The sequence below is a fragment of the Heloderma suspectum genome, chromosome 4 (assembly GCF_057233095.1).
Source record: "Heloderma suspectum isolate Gila_16-S chromosome 4, 16-S_ref, whole genome shotgun sequence".
Lineage (NCBI taxonomy): Eukaryota > Metazoa > Chordata > Lepidosauria > Squamata > Helodermatidae > Heloderma > Heloderma suspectum.
The window spans coordinates 185,729,706-185,751,645 of record NC_139461.1 but is presented as its reverse complement, the minus strand read 5'-3'; the positions used below and the strand labels follow the sequence as shown (position 1 = coordinate 185,751,645).

General features: G+C 40.2%; 1 protein-coding gene across 4 annotated transcripts in view; it reads left to right on the top strand.

The window, feature by feature from the left end:
* The window catches only part of DENND1B (DENN domain containing 1B), a 295,461-nt gene that overhangs the window by 254,778 nt on the left and 18,743 nt on the right, over positions 1-21,940 (top strand). For all 4 annotated transcript variants that reach the window (XM_084851502.1, XM_084851503.1, XM_084851505.1 and 1 more), the window contains 4 exons: positions 2,690-2,730; positions 3,252-3,320; positions 6,899-6,955; positions 7,769-7,879. In XM_084851502.1, coding sequence (XP_084707628.1) covers positions 2,690-2,730; positions 3,252-3,320; positions 6,899-6,955; positions 7,769-7,879 — 278 coding nt within the window. The remainder of the gene's footprint in view (positions 1-2,689; positions 2,731-3,251; positions 3,321-6,898; positions 6,956-7,768; positions 7,880-21,940) is intronic.

Genomic DNA, 21,940 nt, shown 5'->3' with positions numbered 1-21,940 from the left:
TTTGACCTTCAGAGAGTATGTTGTTATACCTGGTGTGTGTACTAGGGGTCTGGCATTTTTGCAGACCATGTATCAAGGAATGGTGATAGTCTAAGGGTGAAATTGCTCATCCTCAACACCAAGACTCTTAATGGTGAAGGCATCATTTGATGCTGATTTAAAACCTCCATTTTTATTTTAAGAATAAATTTGTCTGTTTTCTGCACCCTTGGATTATCCATGTGTGTCTGAACAGCAAAAGTCCCCTTGATAACAGCCCCATCACACAAATTCCTCCTGAAAGAGAGAAGGGGAGACCTTTTATAAAAATAGCATCTTAGTTTTTGCCCTCTGTTGTTAATTGAAACAGTGGCTATAAAGATTTGTGACATTGGCTTCAGAGGACAACATCATAAACATTGGTATGGCGGGTTGAGTGTATTCACCTCTGTATTTTGATATTTAAGATTATGCACATTATTCTAAATATCAATATACTTTTAAATTTCAGTAACAAAAAAAGGGAGAGGTGGTGCACACATGCATTTGCTTCCATGTTTTGCATGTCTTACTGTTTGTTTTAAGTCGCAGTCCTATGTACGCTTTCTTGGAAGTAAGTTTAGCAGAACAAAATAGGACTTACATCTAAATAAAGATGCACAGGACCAGGTGGCACATCATTTTAGGGGTTTATTTTAATGAATAATCAATACTGATGGACGGTATTTGGGACATCTTCACGGATTAGGTGGCCCACATCAGTGGGCTCTCCCACACTGGAGGCATTCAAGATGAAGCTGGACAGCCACTTGTCAGGGATGCTTTGACTTGGATTCCTGCATTGAGCAGGAAGTTGGACTCAATGGTCTTGTAGGCCCCTTCCGACCCTAGTATTCTGTGATTCTATGATCAACGCCATTGTATTGTCAGTCCCAAATTGGCATTTTCTCCTGGAACCATTTCTCAAAATAAAATTCTCCGTTTGTAGTGCAAGAATGGGCAATTTTAAATGGAAACACTATACTGCCACACATAAAGATTAGCCCTGGAATTTCTGAAGCATTTTAATGAATATCCAGTGGGTAGAATGATATATGACAAAGGCACACCATTGTCTTCACGCATGTGTTGTCAAGAAACACTTCTAAAGCAGAAGGCGGGGGAAGTTTTTGTTTGTTTTTTCGCCATATACCAGGTCAGACTTTGTCCATCAAGCCCAGTATTCCCAGTATTGTCTTTTCCAACTGGTAGCAGCTTTCCAAGTTGTCAAGATAGGGCTCTTTCTCACCACCTGATACCTGATCCTTTTAACTGGAGACACCAGGGATTGAACCTGGGACCTTCCACATGCAAAACATGTAGTCTGTCACTGAGCTACAGTCCCTCCCCATTTTTGCGCTAAAATTATACATGGATCTACTGCCATTGTGTGTAGTTCCACTCATAGAAGTGATTAACATAAGGTAAGTTTTTAGTGTTTTGGCTTTACCCCAACAAGTGCAAAGTAAACAGAATTTCACTCTAGAGGTTAGCTTTATTATTGAGCTTAAGAGTCCTTTGAAGCTGTTGTAAAGCCCATGTGTTCCTTGGGAAACTTTTGTGTTCTTATTTTTGCAAGATTTAGTTATTAGCTTAGAGATTTACATTGTAGCAACTACCATTGCCTCTCACACTGTCCTAAAATGAACAATAAGTTCACTCTGAATCTTATCTAAAATCTAAATCCACAGGTCTTACTTGTTCTGCTAAATACCTTCAGACGCAAAGGTACCTCTTTCACGCAGTCAAATTTTAACTTGACCATTGTGAACAATTTAATAGAGTAATAGTACCCAGTGAACATATATACATTTGTAGTTCTCCCATTTGCCTCATTTGCCTCACCTACAACGGTAGTCATTGTAGATGGCAGAAAAGAAATCTGTCATTTAATACTCTTACACCCACTTGAAATCTTATGAACAAAACATAATTTCAATATATTTATCTCAGAGTTCTCTTAAAAAATTCTCAAAACAAGAATGTACAACAAATACTTGTAACTTTTTAAAATTCTCCTCATATCAAAGGTAAGTTTCCTCAAGGAAAGGAATATGTTCTAAAGTGCTATTGGAAATAAAGCAGAAGAACACTTATAAATGAGGAAACATCATGGAGACGTTCAGTGCATGAAATGTGAGTCTTTTAGGGAGCAATCCTATGTCCCCTAGACAGCAACTTGGGGACATAGGATTTTCTGAGTCCTGGCTCAGCACTTGAAGACAGAGCTCCGAGCCAGGAAGCCATGCTCCCTGCCCCCTCCCCTTCATAGCTGGTGTTGAGAGAACCATGCCAGCTGCCTCTCCATACTTGGTAAACAGAGCACGGAGACAGGGGAAAGGAGGCGTTCCTGGGGGCAGGGAAGGGAAGAGATTGGGGTGGCTGGCTTACTCCTTTTCCTATCACCACCCCAGCTCTTTCCCTCCTTCCCAAAGCCTCTGCTAGACAGGTGAAATGGCCCATCTAATTCAAATGCAGCACGAGAGGCATGAGGCCCTCCACCTCTGCATAGAATACTCATAAGCCTCTGAGTTCACACTCTTAGAAAGTTAAGGATTGCGCCCTTAGAAAGTTAAGAGTATGTGTAAATTTCTCAGGAACATTGTGCTTGGTTTCATAAACATTTTAAAGTGTTGCTAATTTTCTGGTTTCCCTTTAATTTACATTTTAGGAAATTCAAGATCATATCACCAATGGGTGTATACAGTAAAGGTATGAGCTAGTGTTATGTACTCTGGTGTCTGTCCTGTAGTACAGAATGTACTATTTCATCCAGTGTTTCATCCATTACCACAGTGTGATAATATTGTTGGGTAGCAACTTATAGGAAAACTTCTCGGCATTTGTACAATAGATATGAAAATATATGCACAATGAACCTCTGTGCAAGTCTGTCTTGCACAAGACCCATTTATGTAATCAGAGCTTATGAAGAAGAACTTCCTGGTGGATTGTGCTCTGTATGATTACGTTAAAGTGCATTGATAAATGTGTCAGCCATAGAAATGACATATTATGACCTTTGGGTGGTAGCAGACAAAAGTAGACAAAATGCAGCTGTAGAAATCTTCAGAGTGCCATATAAGGGGGCGGCACTTGGGGTTGCATTTTATTATTTTTAAGTTATCCAAAGTTTTTTTTCTTGCAGAACCATAACATTTTACTCATGCGATGAGAACATGATTAATGTATGCTTTGTATGTTTCAGAATATTTATATATTGTATATTTCAGAAAGGAGGAGCGTTGATCAACACAGCAATGAACAAAGCCAGCCCAGCTATGAAAACAGCATACCGATATGTAAGATCTGTCCCTCGACAGTTTCACTTTTGCAGTTGCACAAGCAACTGCATGTACTGTTTTGATACAAGATACTACAGAGCATTATTTCACATTCTTGTTTCCAGAACAGCCATTAGAGTTTCTAGGAACTGAGGCTGGCAGACAAGGGCAGACTCCTACATTTTCTCCTGTTCTTCTTGCCAAGATCCACTCCACCCCAGGATGTAGATCGTCTTTTCTCATTAATACCACACTGGGGGATCCAACCCAGTTCCTTTCTCAGGAAGGGAATAATAGAGCAGGCCACAAGCAAAAGGAAGGGTAATTTGGGGTTCCACCTATTCGCATACTTCATAGTATGATGCCGTTTGCATGTGCACTTTCCACTCAAAATCCAAGCTGAAGGCCATTTTGCTAGGTACAGAGTGGAGACTCGTTACATACAAACACTGCAGAAACAGTCTGTTTCAATAGTGGCACACCAGGGAATCGCAGCAACTTCTACTCATCTTTCTGATCTAAAATTCCAGCCTGTTCCTCTCCCACTCCCCCCATTACTACTCTTTCCTCATATAGTAGTAATTTCTTGTTTCAAATCTCTTTTACCACCCTTCTTCCTTCTTAAAGTAACTTCCCCAACACGGGCCTTCCTCTTTGCCCAAGCACTGTACACCATTATTAACTTTCAGATGAACACTTCCTTGGGGCAGAATCGTATGCATGATTAGACAGAAAAAAGTCCTACAACTCCCAGCATTCCCCACACAGCCAGCTGGGGAATGCTGGGTGTTGTAGGACTTTTTTCTGTCTAAATATGCAAAGGATTCTGCCTGTAGTCACTTAGTAATATCTTACCTTTTTCTCAGCACTACAGTGAATTCCTACTTTATCATTGTGGCTATTCCATATAAGGGCTGCCTGGTTGCTTGACTCTCTCCCTCCTAGGACAGAGCTATAAACCACTAGCTCAAAGAAGAGTTCACAGGCATAATTCTTGGATATATTGAAGATTAAATGGTAAAAAAGAAGAAGTGTATTTTCAAAACATTTGTTGTGACTACTTATTTGTACCTCATAATAATTATAGTAATTTTATAAACTATCACCCTTTTTCTAAGCAAAGTTATTTGTAACTTTGGCACTCACACCTGGAAGCCCAATTTAATTCAGCATAAGAATATAAGAACCATGCTGGATCAGGCCAAGGGTGTAAAACAACCAAGTCAGTTGGCTGCAAACATGGGTGCTGCTAAAGATAATCACATATGGTCTTAATGGCACCTTGGCATTTTACTTCAGTGAGACTCAGTTGTAGCCTTCCCCAGCCTGGCGCCCTCCAGACATTTTGGATTACAACTCCTAGGCTTTCTGACCACTAGCCATGCTGGCTAGGGCTAATGAGAACTGAAGTCCAGAACATCTGTTGGGCACCAGCTTGGGGAAGGCTGCTCAGTTGGAATTAGTGACTTGAGAATTCCAGCCGCACAGTGCTTGTCTAGATTATTCATTGAAGTCAAGATGGCCCTCTCCCCGAAATGGCTTTCTGCAAGGAGCCATGTTGCAAGTCAACATGGCACAGCAATTGGCTTGATGCCAGAAGTGCAGATGTTGTGAAACTGAACATTACTGTACAAATTCTGTGCCCCTTCCCTCTACATGGAGATTATCTTAGTGTTGGGGAAATGTCATGTGTGAAGTAGCCCTAAGTGCCAAACACAGAGGCAGGGAGAGAGAGAGAGAGGGAGAGACTTGACTGAAAATTGTTCTTCCAAGTCACAGCCTTCCTTTGAGGCGCCAGTCATCGATAAATAAATAAAGCAGTTCCTTAATCTCATTTTAAAAGAGAATTTTTAATTGTACATTAGTTTAAAACCACTGAACCTATGAAGAAAAATAATCCAGGTAAATACAGTAAAGGCACTCACATATTCATGTGCTCATTCATAATTTACATACAGTTCATTAACAGGTTGGTGGAAAATTATTCTTCTCTTTTTCCCCACTAAATCTTCCTCCCACAGTCTGTGCAGTTATAGTCTTATATGTACCAGCTCTGGATATGCCTATTCCTCTGTCCACTGCTGGGTTCAGATTTGAGGGGCCCTTGGCAAAGTTCTCTCTGGGCCCCCTCTAACATTGGTGGGTGCTTAACTGGTGCCAGTGGCAGCAGTGGCCATCTTAATCTCCCACAATGCCCTAACATAGCATTACTCTGCAGCATTGTAGGAAGTTAAAATGGCAGCTCCCCAGACACTTCCACCAGATGTGAAAGGGACACAAGAATAAGTGATGGGCCCAGCCAAGGTGCTGTAAACCTGGCAGCTATACAGGGCTCACCTCTACCCAACCTAAACCTCTCTGACTGATCTAAATCACTGGAGATGATCAAAATCTGTGTATTAGACAATATTTTGCATGTGTAGTCTTGTGGAAATGTTCATACTTTGTACAGGGATGCATACTGAAATGCACATTCCAGTTCAGAAGGACTGCCTGCATTGTTTAAAATGGAATGTGCACTTGGACATGCACCCAAGTTTATACTCTGTTGGAGGCAATGCAGAGATAGGCAACTTCCAACCTTTGGATGTGCGTCGGAGCACGGATGTTGCTTGTCTTCACTGCGTTACTTTCACGGGGCACCTGGACACACCTGAGTGTGTAGTTCTTTGAAAGCAATACACTACAGATAGATCATCCAAAGTCAAATGGATGCACATCCCTTTCACCCCGGGTCCAATTCTGTGGTGAGGAGGAGGACTTGGAGAATGCATGCCTAATGGGGGCCAGGGCGCATCCTGTGAAGCCCATTTCTTCCCCTGGGTCCTTGAAACTGGGAAGACCAGTCCCTGTTACAGTTCCAAGGGTCATCTATCTTGCCCAACAGCTAATCTGTGCTAATGATTGTAGCTGCTCGAAGAATTCCAACAGCTAAACTAAATCCAAATGGGTGTCTGATGGAAATCCTCTTGCTTCTCTTTAAACTTAATGTCTTCTTTGAGAAAACTTACATTACCTGGAAAACATGTATGCAATTACTTGGCCTCTAGAATGGTTACTTCATCTCTAAATTCTGGGAAACTGTAAGTCTTACTTTTGTGCATGCTGATGTCATAAAGTGGAACGAAGCTTGACTGATTGTTTTAGTGCAACAAAAAGTACACCTAATAATAATACCAATGCAAGTATGGAACAAGGAGAAATATCTCTGTGTATATAAAAGGACTAGATTAGAACTCCATTACCCCAAGCCAGCCTTCCCCAACCCAGGGCCCTCCAGATGTGTTGGATGACAACTCCCATCATTCTCCAGCCAACAGTTCTAGAAGACACCAGGTTGGGGAAGGCTGTCCTGACCTTTTTAATTAGTGTATTTTTTGTAACACAGATATGCATATGCCAAGATCCAACTCTTAATGCACTCAAACCTTATTAGCAATCATGTGTGAAATTAACAAAGGAAGTAATTTCCATTATACCACATAATGTGAGAGGTTTGATTTTTAATTAAATTTCACCTCATATTGTGCACTCTTCAAACTATTGTTTTGCTTTGCTTTGCAAATCCAGTTAGTGGTTTTTTCTTTTTTTCCTAGGCAAAAAATCATGCAAAACAGGGGATAAAAGAGGTGAAGAGTAAGTTGAAACACAAGGTATGTAACAGAATTCATACTTCCTTACCTTGTTTCTTGCTTTGGTTTGAAGTACATACCTTACAAATCCCACAAGATTTGTGTTTTTAATGACTTTTGAAATATGCTTAGCCCTTTGTTCAACAATACATTTTTTATAACGAGCCCTCTGGCAACTATCTGTCATTCCATGCATGCACTTGAATAATCTCTTTATTGTTTCATATTTATCATAGAAAAACAGAGGTCTTCAAAGATACGTTAACAGGATGTATGTTTTCATAAAGCTGATTGCTTTGATATCACAATTGAAGCCTTTGCTTCAAGCTGAGAATTTAAGGCAAGCAAGTTTTACCAGAGAAATGTAATTCAGAAGGTGTAATTGTCTGTTTAGGTTTCATGAGATCTGTAAATGGTGGCAGTATTTTAGCATGCTAAAACCTCTTTAACTTTCAAGAACAGCAGTATAAAAATATTGGAGGCATCTCATCAAGGCACTGTTTTTTTAAAAATTCAGTTTAGTTTTTTATTTGTTCCCCTGAAATATTCATTTGTAGTTTTAATATTATTGCTCCCCCCCCATCAAATGTCAAGGCTAAATACATGAATTGGGTTGTAATTGTTCTTTTTGATAGCTTCATCTTATTTAAAAGTTAATTGGCAGCTATTACACCTTACTACGAAGTTTAAGTTCTTTTTTGGTGACAGAGTTTTTTTTATTACATACTTTTTTCCATCTGTTTCAGCAAAAAGTGTGTGTGTGTGTGTGTGTGTGTAGATATGAATAAATACATATATGCACAAACGTTTTTCAATCTTAAATTTGTTCTCTAGGAAACAGAAGATGAGTATGGAACTTGTAGCTTGGGTAGTGTGCAATACACTCCAGTCTGCACATTGCACAGTGCACAAAGACTGAACACAGAAAAAAGACGACTTGCACAGGTACTATAATTTCATGATTGTTGCAAAACATTAAACTATTCTTAAACATTTAAGAAAAGATACTTGCTATTGGCAGATATTGAAGAATTACAATGTACTGCCGAAAGGCAACTTTTTTAAGGCAAGGTTTTTCATCAAAAAAGTTGCCTTATACAGAGTTAAGCCATTGGCCCATCTAGCTCACGAATGTACCACCTTTTTGGACCTGAGTGCCACACGTGATACATGCTTGGGCTTTGCACATACACATGTACCCACACATCTACACACACATGCATGCGCTCATACACACATGCACAGTTCCCCACAATCCTAATACAGATCGCTCTTTCCCTGCTATTTGCAGAGGCAGGGTGTGAAGAAACTGAGGTAAAACTCAGGTAAAGGTTTAAGTGTTATGTTTTGTTTCAATGACCGAAGGACTGAATGGGTTAACGGTAGAAGGAAAAACTGCAAGTCTTTTATTTGAGGTTTGTGTCTTAGGAGAGATACGTTGTAAATATGGTATGCTGGTAGAGTTGCCGTTACCACTGAGAGGGGAGTGTGGCCAGGTTTCTGTCTTATATATTGGAAGGTTGGATCGAAATTGGTATGATCTGACTGAAGAAGAGCTAAATATTCTAAATATGACTATTGGTTCTGAGTTTGAACAGAGGTGGTGTGATGGAATGTTAGCCACACCAAAACTAATTGGCTGCAGGGTTCAGACTGGAGCAAATATAAGGAGTTTATCTGGGGTGAATCTGTCAGAAAGAGCTGGTTCTCACATAACAAGAAGCTACCATGGGTGAATTTCCCTGCAGGGCTTCTCATTACAGCAGTGGCCGCCATTTTGAAAATTCAAGCCGCTGCGGGGGTGCACCACAGCTAGTTGTTACGTGCGAACCCAGTGAAGGTGGGTTGCTGGGGTGGTTAGCAAGCCACCCACAACCCTAAAACAGGCCATGGGTTCTGGGTAGCATCCCAACTACCCATCCTTGTCGGATTTGCTCGTAATGGCAAGCTGTGGTGTGCCCCTGACGGGGCTTGGATTTTTAAAACAGCAAGCCCTGCAGGGAAATTCTCCCACAGCGGCTTGCTGTTATGTGTAATTGGTTGAATAGTCTGTCAGAAAGAGTCATCAGGAGGTGTCTTCATGAGAGGCTGGGGAGCCTGATGAAGACATCAGCCAGGAAGAAGAGCAGCCGCAAGACCAGGAAGCCAAAATGAGACCTGAGAATATATGAGGCAAAAACTGAAGGAAGTCTGCAAGTGAGGCAAGGAAGACTCCCAGAGCAGCCTTCAGAAAGAGCTGAGGCCCAAGTATTAGCTGGTGGCAGTGATCTGAAGACAGAGCAGCTGCTGGACCAAACTGAAGACTTCAATGGAAGCCTGGTGAACAGCCTTAAAGGTTCCTGTCTGTAGTCAAACCCTACCACAGAGAAGACTGCTTAACAAGTCCTCATTGCTAGGCCTGTGAGTTACCTGGGGTGGAGCTGGATAGGGGAATTGGCTTAAGTTTGTTTAGGGTTAAGAACCAGGGCTTCTAGCACCTGGTTGGTGGTAACAGTAACTGTAACAATACAGAAGCCCTGTTTTTAAAGCAATAACATAGAAACCTTGTTCTTAAAGTAACAGCAATCATAAATAATGAGCTTCCTTGTTTTACTTTTTTTAATAAAAGATTATTTATCTTTGGTTATTGTACCTGTGCCTCTGATCTGCTTGTTTCGTGCCTAATGACCAGCTACTTTAGAGAAAAAGGCTATATTAAATAAGGGGGTGTAGATTTACGGTGGTAGCAGAAGTGAAGGGAAGGATTGCCCAGTGCTGATCCTCCACAGGAGCTGTAAAGATAGGAATGCTCCATTGAGAAGGGATGTTCCTCCACACAGGGAAAGAGCAATATGTATCAAGATCTCTGGGGGAGGGGGGAGAGTCTGCTTTCCACCCCTCCCCCAGCGATCTTGATACAGATGGCCCTTTCCTCACTGCTAGCACAGGTGGGGAAAGAGCTGTCTGTATGAGGAACTCTGCGGCAGGGGGCCAGGGGAAGAGTACAAATGACCGGGAAATTTGCAGGGAAGAATTTGTCAGCAGAGGGTCAGGGCATCTGTGGGGGCCACAATAAAGTCCTTGGGGGGGGGGCGTGTGGATTGTGGACCCCTTATCTAGCCCAGTATTGTCTGCTTTGACTGGCAGAAATGCTGTCTAGCATATCAGGCAGAGGTGTTCCATAGCTCTGCTGTCTGCAGTCCTTTTTAATGAGTGATTCCGGGAACTGGAAGTGGGACCTTCTGCATCTAAAAACTGAAGCCTACCACTGAGCTGCAGTCCCTCCCTGTGTAAAGTATGTGTCCATGCTTTGATTGGGAAAGAAGAATTGGCTTCTGGTGTGTGAAAATTTACTTTAAGAGGGCACAAAATCTGGATTGGTGTGGGTTTTAGTGAACATCTTATCGACTCACATTTCTAGTCCATTTCATCCCCATGTGCCTCATTGATTTTATAGTTTTAAAAATATATCAAAGCAATCCATTGAAAAAGCTACATGCGAATATTATTTATATTCAGGCCAATGTTTAGTGTTAACTAACTAAAGTTAAAGTTATTATTAATAAAACAATTATAATTTTCAGAATTAATGTTCTGTAATGTTTTAGACTCGTACTGTTCTATGCTAATTAGCTAGCTAAGCATAAAAAGTCCACATTTCAGGAAAAATGCAATCATTGTGGCGAAAGGATAAACAAAAACATATTAATAATTTATATATTTGTTGATATCCAAACTATTTTTCTTGCTGGACTGTAATTTTTACTACCTTAAATAGAGCCATATCGGGAAGTTTCATTTTGTGTAGACTTTAGATAACTTAGTTATTTGTTTATTACATTTATATCCCACCTTTCTTCCATCATGGAACTCAAGTGGCTACATGTGGTCCCCAGGTGGTCTCCTCTCCAAGCAGTGACCAGACCCAAACCTGCTTAGCTTCAGCAATGTGGCTGCCTCATGTGCCTTCAGACTATGTTCTGGGACTTTAGAGGGGCCTTAATTAACTTGATGTGGGTAGTTGTGCTGCCAAGTTTTGGAACTGGGAAAGTGGTTTGGAAACAACCACTCCTTAATCATCTGCAAAAAATTCCTTTAAAATTTGGCACAGTTCATAAATAAGTGTAGTCATTTTGAGCTTCCTCCCTTAATAAGGACCCAGGAGTCCTGGAAAACTAGAGTTCCCCAAGATCTTTGCACTGAAAACTTCCGATTAGTAAGGGTTTGGCCCAAATTAAGGCCCAGAGGACTAGCCCCCTTTTGCCCCCCACCCCAAATCATGGCTGTTGGAAAGTAGGCTTAGGGAAAAGGGAAGGATGAGACTAGCAGGGTGTCCCTTATGAAGGGAAACTGGCTACAGGGAAGGTTGTTGATAGTAGAGGACTGGCAGGTAAGCTTTTGGAATGAGACAGGCCTTTCTGATATTTCAGAATTGTCCAAGCACAATTTTTTGTAAAAGCTTAGAAATAATAATTCTATTCCAAATCAGGATGAGGAGAGTTTACACCTCTCTAGTTGCAATTAGTAGTAATCAGTTACCTAGTTTGTCTTGTTGTTTTTTTGTAACGTTGCTGGTCCTCTGTAACAAGTGGAATATTACTAGCCCAGAATGTTAACATCTTGATCTGTGAGATCCACTTAGATAACAGTGTATATTCATTTCTATAAATGACTTCCATTGTTTCGTTAATGTGCCTGTTGGAGATATTTTATGTAACATTACAGTGCATTTCCAATATTGGCAACTTCCAACATTCACATATGAATGCTGGCAATAACCATTTAATTTTGTCGATGCTGAATTTTGTCGATATTCTGTACTTTTTGGACATACACATCATGAATGCTGACAAATACATTTAGATGGCTGTTGACGTTCACTAGTATATCCCCTGTGTTTTAGGACATTCACACAATTCCTGCTGGATTGCCAACATTCATATGTGTGTGAAGCTGCAGCAGAGCATAGGATGAGATTCAATTGTGTGAGTCGCAATTCTAGGCTTACTTCTTAAATCCCTTAGTCCAGGGGTGGCGGACTTCAGGCCTGCAGGATCTACTTTGTTTTTTTTAATAGAATGTTGAGAACTTCCAATGGGAGCCTGATGCAAAAGATATTCACTTAAAATTAAAGAATTTTTAGCCCAGGAATGTGTTTTGAGTACCAGATTTGAAAGGACGTCACAGTCCATTCACAAAAAAATCCAGGTTACCCTCTCAAGCTTTCTTAATTTCAAGTGGTATAATTTAGGGAGAGGGGGAGTCATTTTGTTGCTGCTATTGTTAAACAATTGGGAATCAGAAATCCTTGCCAATATACTGCTAATCACCCTGACATCTACCAGTATATTCAGATCTACCTTCTGCCACCCCTGCCTAAGTCCAAAGACCATCAGCATATGACTAATGTAGGCATATCTGTATTTTAATTAGGCAAGTAGGCCACATTCAGTTTTAAATATATTTTTTTCAGTCCATGGTGGTAAACTTCTACATCTGTAGCTCCCAGTGTATGTTATATAGAGACACACAGTGCATCACGTTTTCAGGAACCTAATTCTGTAATATTTAATATATTGAAAATTGAGAAAGCAAATAGCGGATGTGAAAAAAACATGAACTGCAAATGTATAGTTAACACTTTTAAGCATTATGAGAACTCGCATGTCATCTTCTACCACAAGTTCACTATGTTCACTTGATACTGCAAGATCTATATTAAGCTTGTTTTAAATATATAGCTGTCTTTGAAATGCAAAAGACATAGACAATTTGTAGCTTTAATTTGGATTCTCACACAGATCTGTCTTTATACATTTACTGCACCTATGGAAATTAGAAATCTACTGATTTATTTTCCAGTTAGTTCTACCTGCTTTTCCACATTAATCGTTCAGTAATGGAGCCAATCTTAATAAATTATAAATGTATGTTGCATCATTATTGAGAGCTGTGTGCTGGCAGAACACTTAATTTATTATATATTCTACATCTTTTTTGGACAAGTTTTGAGAGCAATATATCCTATATCCTTATGCATAGATCAGGTAATTAAACAACTCAGATTTTAATGACTGGCTAAGGACATTGAAATGTCCTTGTTAAAAGAATGAATTTTGCTACTAGATCCCAAACATCATTGCCTAGCCTGAATTCCTTGGTACTGTTTTTTGCTGATAGATGAAGCTTAGAAATCTTTAGCTAGTTAAGTAATCATGTGTGGTCTGGATGACATTTTATCCAATTTCTAATTAATGTTGTCTATGTCACACTTGTCCTAATTTTGATTTCTGTTCAGTAACCTTATAAGAATTTTAGTTCAAAACATACATCTACAAATTACATTTTCCAAGGAAACACAAGCTAAGCAATGTGGGAATTTAAATAAAAATCCCTGAGATGTTTAATATATTTTCTGTTCAATTCTAGCTCTGGGATGAGGTTTACAGTATTTTTCTCCAAAGAAACAAATATCAGACTAATCATTTACAAATTTGTGAATTTAATTCAAGGATATCAATAATTTGGGACCGGGCTTTTTGAAGAGTTGGCATTATAAAATAGTATATAAAACCAAAGTCATCTTCATTCTTGAAGATCACACACATTAATGCTGTTGTTTTTGACATTGTCATTAGTATTATTGTCATTTTCTAGAGCAGAATATGAATATGCTTTCTACCCCAACAAATAGTAGTTCGTATGCCAGTCCGCTAATTAGTTCGGTTATTTCCTGTTTTTTTGATGAGGTTTAAATAAATGTCAAGGGTACAGCCATGAAGATCTCCCAATTAGGCTTTGCGTTTGTAAAAACCAGCCCCTTTGCTTTTGTATGAAGATGACAGTTCCAACTGCAGCATCAGTCTAACAGGGCTCAAGGGAAAGGGTACTTCTCTGCTTTTATTGAAAACAAGGCCAGTTTGGCCCAGGGAGAATATTGGCATTGGTCACAGTGCAGATCAGTTGTTAACAATGAATATTTACTAATCTCTATCACAGCCAGCATAGACTGCTTTTTTATTGTCAAATGAACAATAGACTTTTAAAAATTAATTATAACATTACATACATACATACATACATACATACTGTGTGTGTGTGTGTGTGTGAGAATATATATCCCCACCCAAGATAGAAGGTAAATAATTTTATCACAAACTATTATATCATATTAGCTTCTCTGTTGTTTATGTCTTAAAGGTGCTCCTGCAAGTGGTGGGGAGGGGACCCCAAAGCAAAACACAAATAAGAAATGCACGATTGATCTTTGCCTAAGATGTTCTAAAAAGAATGGTTCTATTTCTGTAAGACATGTGTCAGCCTCCTCATAGCTATTCTGGGCAGTTTGGTTATGGGTGTGCAGAGGAGGGAGGGGGGAGAAGGAAAGAGAGCTCAACTGCATTGCAAGTCAGAATTAACAGATGGATTGCCCTAAGCAAGGGAAAAACCACCACAACAAAATCTAGTGAAAGTAGAGGGCTGAAGCTTTTTATTGTTAAGCCTTATTAAAACCTTGGCATGTATTTTTCTGTTAACTCTTTCAAGCTTTCACGGCTAACTAATGATTCCTCTCCCCTCTGTGTAAGTTAGATTGAATGTAACACTATGATAAATTTCAGGTTAGATACTTTAAAAAAGAAAGTGAATGCAGATTATGATATTTTTCATTATTTAAAATTTTGTCCCACTTGCATGTCTTCTTTCTTTCTTTCTTTCTTAAAAAACCAACAACTATAAACCTGTCTCAGACTGTTAAAGTCATACTACAGATTATGTTTTGGGGGTCTTTTTGTTTAGTGTCCATATATGTTTTCAGCAAAATGGATAAAAAAACTCCATTCTGTTTCCACAGCACTGCTTAAGAATAGGGATTTCAGGCAGAACAAAGGCAAATATCTTGGCAGATCTGCTTGCTATCATGAATATGATTTCCCTGGTATTCCTCTGCAGAAGCATTATCTCAGTTGACGGGGTGGGCCATGGCCCATTTAATATAAAACATTACACATCTTAAATAGTCTGTGGCTCATAAAGCATTCTCGCACATTTGGCAGAATCTTGTGTAACACAACTATGAACACACATTATAATTAATAAGTTAGCAGTGCATCCTTGCCTCCAATGAAATATATATAAGGTTTGTACCTTGAGGCATGCAGTAACTTGTAGCTGTAATAAAAAATATATAGGACATTTGGGTACAAAGTGTGGATTTTTCAGGAATCCCAACATGTCAGCACTACTTGAAGTATGCATATATCAAAAGAGCAAATGAATTGTTTTTCATGAGGTTGTTGCATTTTAAATACAATGTACTTTGTTACTGAAACTTAATTTTTAACATAGCTCTTGTAACAACAGCAAAACTGCTTGAATTTTGTTAGCTGGGCTTTCTGCTGCATCCTATCCTGAAGAGCTCAAGGCAGATTTCAACATATGAAATGCCATCAGCAAAATCATCTCTAAAATATAATTAATGAAACCCTCTGAAACATGCATCAGTGTTTCCTTGTAATGAGCTCTATGAAGGAAAATGTTTAATGTGGCCAAATTGATGTTTTCATGTTTTGTCCTGGAATAAGAAATTATCTTATTGAATACTATAATTTGTTTAAAAGGAATACATGCAATTCAAGTTGCAGTGTGTGTGTGTGTGTGTGTGTGTGTGTCTGTGTTCATTGTGGTTGCTGTTTCACACATGGCATGTCTCCTGCAGGCTGACATGTTGATTGCTTTCAGAAAGCAGGGGGTCCCCATACATCAGGAACCTCCCTTCTACTCTCTGCTCCCCCCCCCCGCCCCTGCCCCGGCCGCCCCACACACAACCACCAGAGAAATGGCATACTCTGTAGCTCACTGTCCTCCTGTCAGTAAGGAAGGGGATAGGGGAGAATAAACTGACCAAATAAAACTCAATCCTGGTGTGATAAGCATCCATGCAGTGAACTGAAGATCTCATGCGACCAATTCAAAGCAAACTTGAACATAATTATTTAAGAAACAGAAAGAGGAATACCTGTATATTTTCAGTTAGAATCAAATTCAGCTGAAAGCTTTGGAATCGTGTTGTGTTTCATGCACATACTCATATCCCACAGTCTTACTCTCCTGCTAGAAATTCTGCACAATGCTGGGGCAGCATTAAGCCCTATCTAGCAATTTAAATAATGTGAATAAAATATTTTATGTGACAGATGTCATCTAGAGTAACAATGAGCAGTGTTAAATCTACGGTTTGGTAGTGGGCTTCATCTTTAAGAAAATATTTCTCATTGAAAATGGTAAATTCAGTCAATTAGCAAAATATTTTGGATAAAAGAGAGCGTAATCTACATATTTGGTACCCTTGGTAATGGTCGTTTTTGTTTTAAGAGAGGATCTTTGTCTTTGCATGTCAGTTATGATCCATCTATATTGCAAACACTCAAAATATCTTCTAATTAAAAAGGAAAAAAAAAACACCCAAACTGCAAGAAATTACGAGACTGCCCTCTGGTGGTGTTAATGCCTTTCCTCTTACTATATAGATAGTGAATGTTCCATGTCAAACCTTAATTCTTTACAGCCCATTTAGAAATAAAATATTTGTACATTACCTCAACAATTACCTAAATTGCTCATTGGATATCATCTTTAGATGCTTATCCCATCCTAGACTTTCCATCACTGACTTACACATAAAGTCATCTTCTCCCCGCTCCAACCTCCACCCCAGTTGTTCATAGCTACATCATATGACATGAGGGAGGAGGGGCCGTTATGAGAAACACAAGCCCAGCAGTACCCTCATTGGCCCTGGGCCACTGGATCCTCCCAGTGGAAACCTGCTTGGGTTTTCCACTGTGAAAACACAAGTGCAAGAATAAATTGAGGCAATGCATTTCCTGAACACTGTTGCCTTTTTACTTCTCTTTTTCTTTTATTTTCTAACAGGTTTAGTATGAGATGTCTCCTTTCCACATAACTAAAATGTGTTGTTATTTATTTCAAGGATTTTTAATCTGTCTTTCAGGGTGCCCTTCCCCCACAAGATAGCTTACAAGGCTAAGGCAGAGCAGTTGCACTCACTGGGGTGGGTTGCTCCAATGTCAGAGCCTCTGAAGAACCCACAGCCCTGCTTGTGCTCACACTGGCAGGGAAGAAGAGAGGTGTCAGGAGGCACCCTAGTGGCCTCTTTCAGTACACTCCAATAGCCAACTCAAGGCATAGACAGGATTCTTTTCAAGGCTTTAACCCTTTTACAGCTTAATGACTCTTTCAGATGCTAATCACCAGTGACTAAGCAAGGAACAGCAGAGTGGCCTATGCTCCGAGTAGGCAGTTGGTCCCCGTTTGAAGGAGAGTCACTTGTAGACCCTGAACTTACGGGCTAGGGAGAGATCCTCCCTCTTTCCCTTGGGTCCACAGGAGGCGGCCGTTGCTTGCGCGCCAAACGGGCGCTACACCTCCTTTCCACGCCTTCCATCGCTCGTCGCTCTTTGCGTCTGCGTCGAGCGTCCAGCAAGCCCCCCTCCCGCACTTGCTCACTGCCAGGGTCACTATCTATCTCAGGAATGCCGGCAGGAGGAATCTCTGCCAGCTGCTGTGCCTGTGAAGGATGAGCGGGCTCCTCTCCCATGGATTGCTGCTCCTCTCCAGAATCAGAACTGCTCTGGGGTTCTGTCGGCTCAGTTTCCACCCTGGCAACAGGGTGGGAAGGAGGAGGAACAGCTTCTTTTCCTCTTTTCTTTTCCAGGTGTTTTTTTTTCCTTGCTTAGTCTCAGTGAGAGGGAAAGTTATTTATTTGTTTGTTTGTTTGTTACTTTTATATCCCGCCTGTCCTCCAAGTAACCTAAGGCAGCATACATGATCATCCTCTTCTCCATTTTAACCTCATAACAACCCTGTGGGGTAAATTAGGCTGAGAGTCAGTGACTGCCCCAAAGTTGCCCAGTGAGCTTCATGGTCGAATAGGGACTTGAACCCTATTCAAGTCTCTATTCGACCATGTCCCAGTCTAGCGCTCTAACCACTGTACCACGCTGGCTGTTAAGCTATGGCCAGCTCCAGAACTATGGGAAGCTTTCCCGGCATGTCCACGGAAGGTGCCTCAATATGCACCCTTCCCCCTCTACCGATGTTAGAGAGGTAAGGACTGCAGAGGTTTCTGCACCGTCTGGGCATTTATTTTATTTATGTATTTAAAACATTCCTTGGCTTCCTTTCAGGACAGAAGCCCTCCCAAGGTGGCTCACAGCAGTACATAAAAACAGTTAAAATATTAAATGCACTAAAAACATAAACACAATAAAATAGTAATAAAAAGAATAATAAAAGCCATCAATAAAACTAGCAACAACAATGGCAATAACAGCAATAATAGCAGTCATATCGAGAGAAGGCCATGGTAAAATAATCTGTTTTCAGGGCCTTCTTAAAAGCCTCCAGTGACGAAGCATGGCAGACCTCTGATGGCAACTTGTTCCAAAGGTGTGGGACCACACCCTCTTATGTGTGGTGACCCACCTAATTGCTTTCACAGGTGGGCAAATAAGAAGGGCCTCTCTTTCTGATCTTAAAGCTCAGGCAGGCTGATAAGGGTGAAGGCAATCCTTCAAGTAACTTGGTCCCAAATTGTTTAAAGCTTTAAAGGTCAAAACCAGCACTTTAAATTGGGCTCGGAAACACACTGGTAACCAGTGCATTCAAGGTTGGAGCTCCCCCTCTGAAAGCAGACCTCTCTTTCCACCCTCAGAGGGAGAGATCCAAAGTATCCTATGGCTCTTAGGACATCCTCCCAGGGAGTTGCCGAGCATTCCTGGCAACTGATACTATGTGGACCTCCATAGACAGCGTCAAGTCCAAGAGCACTTCAGTCTCCATACCTGATTCCAAACTCAGAGCTAAATCTCCATCCGGATTAGCAGATACCCCAACCCACAGTATTTTTGTCTTACCTGGATTAAGCTTCAGCTTGTTAGCCTTCATCCATCCCAATACTGCCCCAATCACCTGTCCAGGATTTCAGCTGCTTCCCTGGGATTAGATGGTGGAAAAGGATACCATGGTCAATGGTACTGAAAGCCACTAAGAGGTCCAGGAGAACCAATAGGGTACACTCCCTCATCCATTCCCTGGCCTGAGTCATTCATACCAGGGCAGCCGAGGCAGTTTCTGTCCCAAATCCAGGCCAGAAGCCAGCCATGAATGGATCTAAATAATCAGTGTCATCCAAGACCATGCTCAGAAATGGTAGATTTAAAAAAACACAAAACCCTAAACAGTACTAACACCTCTTACTCAGTTCTTACCAACCCTTTTATCTTCAGAGTGGCTTAAGTAGATCTATAAAGCTGGGTTTAAGGGTTTACCAGACTTGTGATGTGTTAACTTTTATTCTGAACACCAGTGCCTGAACATTAGAAGATCAAGAAGATCAGTCAAAAATCCAGCATTCTGTTTTCAACTATGGCCAGCCAGATGCTCTGAAAAAATCACAAGCTGAGGGCAACAGGCTTTCCCCTGTAGTTTGACCTCTAGTATCTGATATACAGTGACTTTGAACATACATTTCCATCTAGCTTAACATAAGGCTGCAATATTATACCCATGTACTTGGGAGTAAGGCCCATTGAACTCAGTGGGCTTACTTCTGAGTAGACATGTATAGGATTGCACTGTAATTCCCTTTTAAAGCTATCTCAGCAAGTGGCTTTCACTGAATGGGAGAAAATTCCCACAAAAATGTTACGTGTTGGTGAAGAAGTATTTCTTTTGTTAATCCTAGAGAAACTACCAATCCATTTCAGTGCTTGAAAGACTCTTGTAAAGATCAACTTTAATTATTTGAAGCAAAGCAGTGTGGACCAACTGGCTGTGCCAAGTTTGATTTGATCTACCACAAACGGTCTTGGGTATTGCTATATTCAGGCTCATTTTCTCATATAGACAAAGGGGGAAATAGTGGCCTATGATTATCCAAACAAATATGCTAACAGTGTTTTAATACACTGAATAACATAGATTTCATTATTGAAATAATATTTAGTATGTCTAATAAAAGACTGCATTTCATCTGTTATGAGCCTCTTGGTTATTATTTTTAAATGGACAGTGTTCAGAGATACTTTCTATCTACTAATTTTCTGACTGGGGAATTCTGGGAATTGTAGGACTTTTTTCTATCTAAACATGCATAGGATTGCACCCTAAGGCAGCTAATGACAATTTTTTGTGACTTCAGTTTTTTGTTCAAATTCATTTTATTTCTCTTCATTTTGCCCGATTCATTTTTACAAGTTTATTTCCCTACAGCTCAAAAGGAACATTACTACCTTTTCCCTTTGAGTATACCAGTAAGGTACTAGTAAACACACTCTTTTATTATACAGATATCACCAGCAACACCTAGTGGTTTCTACAGCCCTGTGCTTACCTTTTAGACAGTATAGTAACAGGCATATGCCTGAATACCAAATGCAAACATCAGTGTTCCCTTGTAAAATGTGACGGTCATGGTCGTCCTCTTCTTTGGCACTGGACACATTATTTAGGCACACCACAGAAACTGCAATTGGACCTAGGTCTCTCTGGTATGTGCACACAGTCACAGAAATGACACCTTTGGGCCTTGCACATCTTTTTATTTATTTTTCTAATTAGTTCAGTTTCTGTCTCATCCCTTTTTCAAGGGCTCAGGATGGGTAACATTGGAAATAAACAAAAACCCACAATGATCGCCCCCAATTAAATTGAAGTTAACACTAGCTGTTGAATGGCAGAAAGTTTTACACCTCTTCCAGAAATTATGCAGCCAGAACGTGGACCTATTTCATATTTTTGGGTCTTGCCCTAACATTTAGATGTTTTGACAAGAAATAATGAACTTGTTTTAATCACGGATTATAGATTACCACAACAGCCACTGATATTACTGTTTGGATATGTTAAAGATCTGGTCTTAGTTGATGATATGGAAGTGGTTCCATATTTACTATCCTCAGCTCGGTTAACTATATCCTGTAATTGGGAAAAAAAACACGTGCCCTGACCTTGGATGAATAGCTGATCAAAACATGGGATAGAGTGTCTATGGTAAAAATTACAAATTTGATCAGACTGAGGGAGGGCAGACAGTCATATGATTCTTTCATTGGAAAATTGACCTTTTAATTAAGTATTGGTCTAATAAAGCGCAAGAAAGTGTCAATTGACATTCTTTATTAGGGATATTATGAGGCTGTATAGACTGCACTTTATATCTGACAAGCACCTAATTTTTTTATTTGTAAAATGAAATATGAATGATTTATCATTTGCTAATTCTGTGTATGATTCAGCACTTGTAATGTCTGTAAAAAGTTTGGAAATTTTTTATTTTTTAAATAAATTATACAGGCTCTGGCTTTGACAGGTTTCTGGCAGAAGGCAACTCCACAATTGTGGGGCAGCCACAGAGAACTCCCCCCCCCTTCTGCTTTTCCTTGCTGTTCCAACATAACATAAAATAGTCTGAGGGTGCAATCCTGTTGGAGTAGTCAGCCGCCTCTGAACTCAGAGGTGGCCAACTATCCAGTGCAGGATAATGCCCCCTTTTCAACCACTCCGCGCTGCTCTTCCAACCGTGGAGCCAGGGACGAACTGCGCCTCTTATGAGGGGATGGGGAGCCAGATTTCTGGGCACCAAGCTAAGAGCACTGGCTCCGAGCTCGGTTCCCAGAAACCAAAAAATCCTATGGCTGTCTAGACCCTGTCTAGCGGCCACAGGATTGCACCCTAAATGTTTTTATAACATTTTTGTGAAGGGGGTTTTATAAAAATGGGAAAACCCCACTGGTTAAGCTGAACAAGCAAAAAATCGGCTTTTTTTCCAACACAAATTTAAACATTATACTGCCATATATTTTTTTTTATAATTAATTTTATAAATAGACAGCACATACACTGGAAATTTAGGTTTGTATCTTACTTTGTGCAAATGTCCTCCATAGTAAGGGCTTTATACTGTTTCCTAGAACTTGAAAGAAATACTGCGTTTTCCCTCTTCTT